This window comes from Nannospalax galili, unplaced genomic scaffold (assembly GCF_000622305.1).
Source record: "Nannospalax galili isolate Female #2095 unplaced genomic scaffold, S.galili_v1.0 scaffold1659, whole genome shotgun sequence".
Taxonomy (NCBI): domain Eukaryota; kingdom Metazoa; phylum Chordata; class Mammalia; order Rodentia; family Spalacidae; genus Nannospalax; species Nannospalax galili.
The window spans coordinates 555948-566259 of record NW_008342925.1 but is presented as its reverse complement, the minus strand read 5'-3'; the positions used below and the strand labels follow the sequence as shown (position 1 = coordinate 566259).

General features: G+C 55.8%; 1 protein-coding gene across 1 annotated transcript; it reads left to right on the top strand.

The window, feature by feature from the left end:
* Window positions 1–2104: 2104 nt before the first annotated feature.
* Window positions 2105–8929, top strand: Slc22a12 (solute carrier family 22 member 12). Its single transcript, XM_008838932.2, has 10 exons — window positions 2105–2783; window positions 3927–4030; window positions 4388–4542; window positions 4618–4786; window positions 6156–6279; window positions 6443–6558; window positions 7137–7351; window positions 7799–7907; window positions 8091–8294; window positions 8844–8929. Exons 1-10 carry the CDS (start codon window positions 2382–2384, stop codon window positions 8905–8907), a joined length of 1662 nt encoding a protein of 553 aa, XP_008837154.1. The 5' UTR covers window positions 2105–2381; the 3' UTR covers window positions 8908–8929.
* Window positions 8930–10312: the final 1383 nt, after the last annotated feature.

Sequence of the window (10312 nt, the reverse complement as noted above, 5' to 3'; positions counted from 1 at the left end):
ATGAGGCCTTATTTCAGAAAGAGGAGAGATATATCAAGAGAGAAACTTCTGCTATTTGGCCATGTAATGGCTAATCCTGGGGGTCAACTTGACTGGATTTGGGATTAACTGAAATGAGAGAGATCTTAATTGGATCATCTGAAACTGGAAGACACGCCCTAAATGTGGGTGTTACCTTCTGATGGTGTCCCTATAAAAGGCCACGGCAGAGGAGAATGCTTGCTTTTTGCCTCTTGCCTTCTCTTACTGGTGAGTTCTCTTGCTGCTGTAGACTGAAGAGTAGCCAATCTTTTGGAATTCGTCAGACCTTTAGTGCCAGATTGGGACTCCTGAGACATCCAGCCTTTTGGACTGAGCGACTAGGGATTCTCAGTCTCTCTAGTGTGGTGCAGCCATTGTTGGACTACTCGGACTCTAACCTGTGAGCTAATTTGATAAATCCCTGCACTTATATATTCATTCTACCGGTTCTGTTTCTTTGGAGAACCCCGACTAATACAGGCCATTTCAAGGATTGCTTAGAGCAGCAAGATGACTGGAATTCAAACCATTTCCGAGTACTCCAGCTTCTCTTGGCAGCAGTACTCCTGAGACGCATTGTCTGAACGCCCTGATCTCACTTCCTTTCTTCCAGTCCTTGTGTGACACCACCCCTGTCTAGATTTCAGCCCATTGTCTGCAGCAGACCCTCAGGCCATCACCATCAGAAAACTACACAAGGCCCAGTCCAGCAGCCTAGGTCCCATCCTCAGCCCTACCCCTGACTCTCCAAATTACCATCCACTCTGGCTTCTGGAACACTTTGTTTGATGGGCCCTCATACCTGACTATTCCTGTCCTCATCCTCTCTCACTGTTACCCTGAGCCCTTCCTGCCCTCTCAGAACCAGAAGGTAAGGACTCAGCCCCTACTATACTTCTATGAAAGACACTCCCCAGATAAGCTCAACTGATGTGCTCCTAAAGTATCCCATTGATGTCATCACCTGGACGACATGGGGACACAATGAACTCCCCCCAGTCAGGGTCAAGGATAGCCATTCGGCTCAGACTGTATCCCGCCCCCCAGGGCTCCCTAACTCTGTGACTGGCCCCACCACCCACCATCTGACCACATCTCTCCACCTCCACTCCCAGCACCTCCCTGAATACCAGTATCCTTGCTGTTGTTCACACACCGCCCCACGGCCTCCTGGGAACCTTCCTCCACATGCTTTCCCATTGTTAGGCCCTTGTCCTCCCAGCAGCTAGAAAATCTATCAAAGTCAAGGGGGGCTGGAGAGATGGCTCAGCTATGAAGGGTGTTTGCTGCTCTTCCGGAGGACAAGGAGCCCCTGGCGTTAAGGCAGGATTTAGTGTGAGGGTTTGCAGTGTGGTAAAGGGGAAAGACGCAGAGGCAGACAGGCCAGGGAAGGGGAAAAGGGAGGGTGGAACCTTCAGGTTTCTAACTGGGTTTTTGAGACTGGGAGCCAGGAGCAGAGGTATGATCTGTGACTATCCCAGTTGAGAGTTATGTGATGATAGGCAAGTCACAGGATCTAGAAAGGAACCTGGAGAGGGGAGAGAGGTCTCAGTAGTTTGGGACATTTGTTTTGAGGAGTCCATGGGGGCATGTGATAATATTAGAAAGACTCACTAAGGCTGGACAGGGGATCAACAGAGGAGAGCAGGAACAGCAGCAGCAAAGGTGGCTAGTGAGGCCCACAGGCTGGGTGGTATGGGAACACACATGTCCCTGAGCATAGGGTGCCACTCAAGTGAGACTCAAATCAGCCTAGATTAGGAGACCCCTCCCCCTGCAGGCCCACCCTCTCCTGGGTTAGATCATGGTATTCTCACGATGCCCTGGGAGGCAGGCAGGAGCACTGAGGGCTGATAGTCCAGTTCCAGGGCCAGAGCCAAGGTCTCCCTAAGACCTGACAGAGACCAGGACCACAAGGACAGGCAGTGGAAGAAGTTGAGTTTTTTATGTGCAACACCCCTCAGTCAGGTTGAACTTTGTCTAAGGAAAGGATTACTAAATCCTCTCCTGTTAAGTGACCTTTGGTCACACTTTAATTCCAGTCTGGGTGACTTCCGTCTCCACCCTCCTTGCTTCCCAAATTTGTCTTTTTCCTGTCAGCCGGAACCAGCTGTATCTCCAGAAGAGGTCTTTATGACTCCGGGTTGCAGCGCAGGGCTCCAGGTCTTCGTGGGTGACAGCCAGCGGGTGGATGCCAGAGAGCTTATGCTCTGACTCAGAGACCCAGGTGCCCCTGTCATGCACCTGGGGAGGCTGGTGTGGGCAGCACCGTGGGAGAAGCGGGCTCCTCACACTGACCCCTGGGCCCTGGACCAGCCTCTGTGAAGTGACACCTCTACAGGGGTCACCAGGCAAGGATCATGGCTTTTCCTGAACTCCTGGACCAAGTAGGGGGCCTGGGCAGGTTCCAGGTCCTCCAGACGGTGGCCTTGGTGGCCCCCATCATGTGGATCACCACTCAGAACATGCTGGAGAACTTCTCAGCTGCTGTGCCTGGCCACCGATGCTGGGTGCCTCTTCTGGACAATGACACCACCCAGGCAGGTGTCCCTGAGGACCCAGGGCCTGAGGCCCTCCTGACCATCTCTATCCCACTGGGTCTGGATCAACAACCCCACCAGTGCCTCCGCTTCCGACGTCCACAGTGGCAGCTCCTGGGGTCCAACGCCACAGCCACCAACTGGAGTGAGGCCGACACAGAGCCATGTGAGGACGGCTGGGTCTATGACCGTAGTACCTTCGTGTCCACGACTGTGACCACGGTAACGGCCCCAACACCAACAGCCCGACTCAGGTCCTGAAACCCAAGAGGTCAAAGCCACAGTCACAGCTGGACTTAAAACGGTCCAGGCTCAGGAAGGACCCACCTTATCATTTGAAGGGTGACCAGGTGTCTTACAAGGGACTGGGTGGTGGGAGTTCATTCTTACAAAGCTGGAAATGGTGGCTCATGCCTGTGATATCAGCTGTCCTGGGAGACTGAGGCAGAGGAATTATGAGTCTGAGGCTAAGCTGGGTTACATGGGGAGTGAAGTCTACATAGAGTGCCCTGGTGTGGAAGGCCTGCTCCTGAATCACCCAGTGGCTTTGCCTACTCCATTGTTGTGTGGATTCCAGGCAATCCAGTCAAGGGGAACCTAGTGACTGTTCACTGGATTCTCTGAGGGTGAGCACACAGGGCCTGGACAAGCACTGGCCTCTCATAAGAGGTGTCAGGGAGCCTGGAGAGATACTTCAGTTGGTAAACCAGTTGACATACAAGCATGAGGACTTGTCTTCAGCTCCCTAGCACTCATCAAAAAAGCCAGGCATGTAATCCCAGCTCTGGGGAGGCAGAAACAGGTGGATCCCTGGGGCTCACTGGACAGCCAGCCTGGCATAATGGGTGAACCGAAGGTTTAATGAGAAACCCTGACCCAAAAAACAAGGTGGACCACTCCTGATATTGACCTCTGGTCCTTCACAAGCGCATACATGCATGTACACACACATGAATATGCATACATAAATACAGACAGACAGACAGACAGACAGACAGACAGACAGAGGATGAAGAAGAATCCAGAAACTGGGCCAGTGGAGCAGGGCAGCCGTCTCAGGAAGCAGGAAGGTCCCTGGGTGAGGAACAAGAGGAAAGTAACCTGGAGAGAAAGTGGACAGTGTCCGCTAAGGGAGCTACGGCCAGTGGGTGAAGCGAGGAGAGAACAGATGAGGCTAGAGAGATCTTGACCTTTGACCCAATAGTAAGGGTGACAGGATAGTCCTTGGGGCACCAAGCTATGCCAACAGGTATCCTCACTATCCCACCAGGGCCCTGCCCACACCCAGCTGCCCTCTAGCCCGCCCCCCTCTCCTACCCAGAGCGCCCTCCTCCCGAGTTCAGCTCTCCCTTCCTCTCCCTCCAGTGGGACCTGGTATGTGATGCCCAGGCCTTGAGACCCATAGCCCAGTCTATCTATCTGGCTGGGATCCTGTTGGGAGCTGCAGTATGTGGACTTGCCTCTGACAGGTGAGTACTCCTGCCATCCAGGCAGGCTCCTGAGTGAGTCTCACAACGTCTCTGAATCACAGGTATTCACTGCTAAATTCTTCCCTGCCACACACCTGCTTTCAACACCCACCCCCACACACCCACCCCCGCTTGAATGCCCGTGGCAACAGGGAACTCATTCCCTGCTGAGTTGACCTTGTCTCTCTTCACGCTTGTGACCCCTCCCACAGACAGAAAATAAGGGTCTGGTCCCACGTGTGGCCTTGTGCCTTTCTCAGCTCAGTGGGCAGGCACAGGGTGACCCTTGGTGGCCCAGATCTTCGTGGCTGGCCCGTATGCCACGGCCCAGCCACACTCCTCGTATATGTACCACAGGTTTGGACGCAGGAAGGTGCTGACCTGGAGCTATCTTCAGGTGGCTGTGTCGGGCACCACAGTCGCCTTCATTCCTACCTTCCCCCTCTACTGCCTGTTCCGGTTTCTGGTGGCTTTTGCAGCGGCAGGCATCATGATGAACACATGCAGTCTCTGTAGGTCCCTCAACTGGTGCCAGGTGGAAGAGGTCATGCACAGGCACCAATACTAATCTACTCATCTCTTTGCAGTGATGGAGTGGACGTCAGCCCAGGCCCACCCATTGGTGATGACCTTGAATGCTGTAGGTTTCAGCTTAGGCCAGGTCCTGACAGGTGCCGTGGCCTACGGTGTACGCAGCTGGAGGATGTTGCAGCTGACTTTCTCCGCCCCCTTCTTCCTCTACTTTGCGTATTCATGGTGGGTGACACACCCCTTGAAGGAGGCTCTGCCCACTCTTGGGAGTCAATATGGGAGAGTCTCCCTTTCCTGCTAGAGGTGCCAGAGGCCACAACATCTGAACTGGAGGGGAGCCACTGGAGCCCCAAGGCACTCATCCTCCCACAGCCTGGAGCCCAGATGCTCCCTGGGGTGCCTTCTCTCAATGACCCTACAGTCTGAGCTCCCTTCCTCAGGGAGTCTGGCCAGTTAGCAGCTCCAGCTCTCTTCCAAATCTATGCTCCACCCTGCCTCACTCCAACCCTCGCCCCCACCCCACCCCCATCCCCACACTTGCCTCTAGCCTCAGGTCTCCAAAAGCCTTCTAGAAGCTTCCTCCAACCTGCAAATTCTCCCACCTGCTCCTCCTCCCACCTGCTCCCCCACAGCACCCTCCCTCCAGATTTTGACACTTGCCTCTTCCTCATCCCCTGTCCAACAGGTCACCAAGGATCACCAACTCTATCTGCACTCTCACCTCTCCTCTCCCTTGTCCTGGTGTCTACCTCTGGGTCAAGACGGATATGAAGCAGGTGGCCCCTCCCAGCTGCTGCTCACCGGGGACAGCTTGCCCTGCTGGGGGAAGGGGTGGATCTTCCTGAGCACAGGCCTGGAGTGGTGCTGAGTGGCAGGCACTGCAGGAGGCTCAGCTGGCTGAGCAGGCCTGTGCAGAGGCTGGGTTTGATGTAGAATAGCCACATCCTGGATGGCTGAGGCAGGGCCAGGGGAACAGCCAGGCACAAAGAGGTCCAGAGGGGACAGAAGTGCTGATGAGGTGCACACAGAGGGGGCTTGGTGACATCATAGACATGAAATCTGGGCTGAGCCCTGGGTCAAGGCTGGTGAGGCTGTTTATAGCAGTAAGATGCAACTTGGAGGCTGGAGTGGGCACAGGAGGGACAGGTGTGACATGGAGAGGTATCAGAATGGTGGGGGACCCTGGCAGCCACTGGAGTCCTGCAGCCACTGGGGTGCTTATTATACCCAGGTCAGGTCCACTTGGGCAAGGCAGAGGACAGGCTGTGGGGCAGAAAGGAAAAGGAAGGGGACAAGAAAGTCCCTCCAGCATCAGCAGCCTGCCCAGGGACAGGAGAATATGGGAGTCTCAAACTCAGGGAGGAAGAAGACAGCAGGACCACCTGCTGGGGCACATGGAGGTCTTGGTGGCCTGGTTACACATACCATAGTGTCCTTTATTGTTCCCACTGACCTCAGCTGCCCAGGGGCTGGGGCTTGTAAGTGCCACTGAAGCCAGTTCCTTGGGTAAAGAGGTCAAATGGCTGGGAGGGTGGTGCAGGCCAAGCCACGGGGGCCACAGGCAGTGACCCGTTCCCTCACCCCTCCACTTTAGGTGGCTACCAGAATCGGCACGCTGGCTCTTCACCGTGGGCAAGCTGGACCAGGGTCTGCAGGAACTGCAGAGGGTGGCTGCCATCAACAGAAAGAGGGCAGAGGGAAACACACTGACCATGGAGGTAAGGTGGGCGTGGCTTCCCTTCAAGCCTGTCCCCTCAGACCCTCTCCCTGGCTTTGCACAAGGATCCCCTGGGAGACTGACTGAAGGCCCCAGCTCCTGAACGAGGGACCCTGGAGGAAGGCCTGTGGATACCTGGTGCCAACAGCCCTCCACTCTCACAGGCCGTACTGTCAGCCATGCAGGAGGAACCAAGTGGGGAACAGGCTCCCACCAGGCTGGGCACCCTGCTCTGCACACCTGGACTGCGCCTCCGGACCTGCATCTCCATGTTGTGCTGGTAAGGTCCCTTCTACCTCAGGCCACCAGCCCAGCCTCCACAGGTGGCTACCAGTGAGATTGCAGTTGGCTGGGCTGCCACACAGCCAGGGATTCAGGTTAGAAGAGCATGCGACACCAGGACCTCCCTATCTAGAGTCAGGTTCCCAGCAGGGACCAGCCTAGCCAGGTGGGTTCACGAAGGTTCATAGACCCAAGCAGCTAGAAGAGATTGAATGAGGAGGATCAGGAAGAAGGTACTGGAAAAACTGGAGAGCCAAACCAGACACAAGACAATGCAAACAACAGACAGGCTGCTTGTTTAGAAGCACCAGGGATGAGCGGGCTGAGCTCAGGAGCCCAGGCTGCCCAGCAAAGACCAAACCCACAGAGGCTCTGTTCAACAGAAGCTGGAGCTGTGGGGACGGCATCCCAGATGCAAAGCAGAAGCAAAGGGGAAGAAATACTCGGATTCTCCTTTTATCTGCTCCTCAGCTGCCCCTAGCACCCCATCCCTCTCTCAGTGGTTTTAGCCCATGAGCCTCTGCAAACAGGCAGGAGCACAGCCATCCCAGGCCAACTCACCTGCCCTCCTACCAGGTTTGCCTTTGGCTTCACCTTCTACGGCCTGGCCCTCAACCTGCAGGCCCTAGGAAGCAACATCTTCCTGCTCCAGGTGCTCATCGGGGTGGCGGACCTCCCGATGAAGACCAGCAGCCTGCTGCTGCTCAACCGTCTCGGCCGGCGTCTTAGCCAGGCCGGCTCCTTGGTGCTGCCAGGACTCTGCATCCTGGCCAACGTGCTGGTGCCTCATGGTGAGGCAGCCCAGTTGTGGTTGAGCATGTGTGTCAAGAGGAAGAAAGAGAGTGGCCAGCCAGCTGAGGTGCTCCCACCCTGTGGGGGGGGGGCAGCACAAATGGTGTGGGAGCAGAGCAGAGGCCGCTTAGGAAGGAGGCTGCCAGAGCTATGAGGGAGAGAGGGCAGAGGATGGGACAGTGGTAAGTGATGGAGTTGTAGGATAGTCAGAGAAAGTTGTGTTAACATTAAACTCAGTGATAGAGTAGGGCAAGAGGGAGGGAAGGGGAGGCAAGGAGGGCTCCCTAGTTCTGACTCTTGGGGAGTGACCAGAGATCACTCACATAGAACACTATGGGATCTGGAGGATCAACTCACAAGACATTTGACAGACAGGACTGGAGGGCAGGGAGCAGCACCAGGAATATATGACCCCAGACCCCTGCTGACTTCATCTCTATTGACAGAGATGGCGGCTTTGCGTTCGTCCATGGCTGTGCTGGGCCTGGGGTCGCTGGGGACCGCCTTCACCTGTGTCACCATCTTCAGCAGTGAGCTCTTCCCTACTGTACTCAGGTGAGGTTGTCCTGAGATTAAGGAGGGCACTGTAGTCTTGGGGGGGGGCTTCCCCCAGGCCTCCCTGGGTTTCCCTTCCATATGGCCTCAGGGCCATTCAGCTATGACCCTCGGGGTCTCACTGGACCCACTGGGCTGTGGACAGTCAGAGTGCCACTCACAGTCACATGTGGCCCCTGACAGGATGACAGCAGTGGGCCTAGGCCAGATAGCAGCCCGTGGGGGAGCCATCCTGGGGCCTCTGGTGCGACTGCTGGGCATCCATGTCCCCTGGCTGCCCCTGCTGGTATACGGGACGGTGCCAGTGCTGAGTGGCCTGGCTGCACTGCTTCTGCCTGAGACCAAGAACTTGCCACTGCCAGACACCATTCAAGACATTCAGAATCAGTGAGTAGACCAGACAGGGGACCACCCCTCCCTCCCTCCCTCCCACCTTCTCGTCCTCCCTTCTACCCTCCCTCGCTCCAGAGAAGCCCAAAACAAGGTGTCCTGTGCACCCATCCCCTCACTGAGCAGAAGGGAAGTAGAGGCCCAGAAAGGGATGGGATTGGCCCAAAGTCACACAGCCCATCAACAGGAGTGAAGAGACCCAGGCTGACAAGCAGACTCTAACCCTTTGCCCTTCATCCCACCATGTAGAGGAACAAATAGCCCAGCTCCCCTTGGGTCCACCTTGAGAGAGGCTAAGGGGAAGAGAGTGCTGGCCTTGGTCAGGGGAGGGTCCTGGGGTTTGATGGGTGTTGATGGTTGTCCTCACAGGCCCTAAGCTCTGCCACTAAAGTCCTCTGGTGGTTGACAAGGCTGCCACTGCCCACCCCACCCTTCAGCTCAAGCCTGAGCCCTGGCAGGCTGCTTGGTGTTCAGGATGGACACAGATCAAGGGTCAGAGGTCACTTTGCACCCCAGAGACACATTCCTCTGTCTTTCCCCGAACAGGTCAGTGAAGAAGGTGACACACAACAAAGCTAAGAGCTCCATTCTGAAGTCCACACGGCTCTAGCTCCTGACGGTCTACGATAGGATGGGGGTTGGGGAGAGAAGGAGGGAACAGGGGAAGAGAAGAAGGAAGAGGAAGAAGAGGAGAAAGGGGAGAAAGAAGAAAACGGTGGGGCTGGCAATGGCTCAGTGGGCAAAGGCACTTGTAGCCAAGCATGACAACCTGAGTTGGATTCCCGGAACTCACGTGTGGAAGGAGAGAACTGACTCTGTTAAGTTGTCCTCTGACTTCCACACAGGCACTATGGCATGTACCCGTACATACCCCCCAACACACACGCACACAATTTATAAAAAGAAAAGGAGAAGGAAGAGGGGGCAGAGGGGGAGAAGAGGAGGAGGAAGAGGAGGAAGAGGAGGGGGAAGAGGAGGAGGGGGAAGAGGAGGAGGGGGAAGAGGAGGAGGGGGAAAAGGAGGAGGGGGAAGAGGAGGAGGAGGGGGAAGAAGAGGAGGAGGAAGAAGAGGGGGAGGTAGAAGAGGAGGAAGAAGAAGAAGAGACTTCTGTCCCCTGAGACAGCCGAGGGAATCAAAAGGCTCTATTTCCAGGGATCCTGGGGCTGCCTGCCTAAGCCTCCCTCCAACACAGAAGGGGCAAAGGATAGTTTGATTGGCAGGAGGCTGCCCCATTCACTGCCGTCATCCTGACTCTCCCCATGTAGCTGCACAGTGAAGAGGGACCAGGGCCAGGGTATGCCTCCTCACCACTCACTATCCAACATGTCCACCTGCCCCAAGGTTCAGAACTGACCATCCTCACTTCTGGCTCAGCACAAGCAAAGGCATCTCAGCTCCTCAGTGTCACTGAGGCCGTGGCCCAGCCAGCCTGGCCCCTCTCTACCCTCACCCAACTCCAGCCACATGCTTTGACATAGCTTCTGCCTGGATCCCCTTCCCACCTGACACTCTCCTGGGCCTTCCACACCCAGTGTAGGGGCCTCCTTCCAGGATTCAGGGCCAGCCCATAACACTGTAGCACCAGACCCACAGTTGAAACCACACATGTCTCTTCTCACCCTCCAGCACAGAAGTTCCATGACAAAGACAGTGGTCCCTCTGCTCCATGACCTAGCTCACACAGAGCCTGCTGGTGGGTATCAGATGGGGGGACTGACTAAAGATTAAAGACAGGAACAAATGAAGACAGACCCTCGCTGGCTCGTGAGGAGCCCCCAGATTCTGTCTGGGTCGGAAAGAAGACTGGGGGCTCTTCACCAGATAGAGCTCCCCAAAGCTGGCTTTCCTTGTGTCCTGGCACAGGCTGGAAGGCTGCTGTCCCTCTCATACCATGTTTTGCTGTACCTTGAGAGGCAGGTGCTGTCCTAACTCACGAACAGGGCAACTGAGGCTTCAAGAAACAAGCTGCCCATGATGCACAGCTAAGAGGAGGCAGGATCAGGACTGCAAGCCCC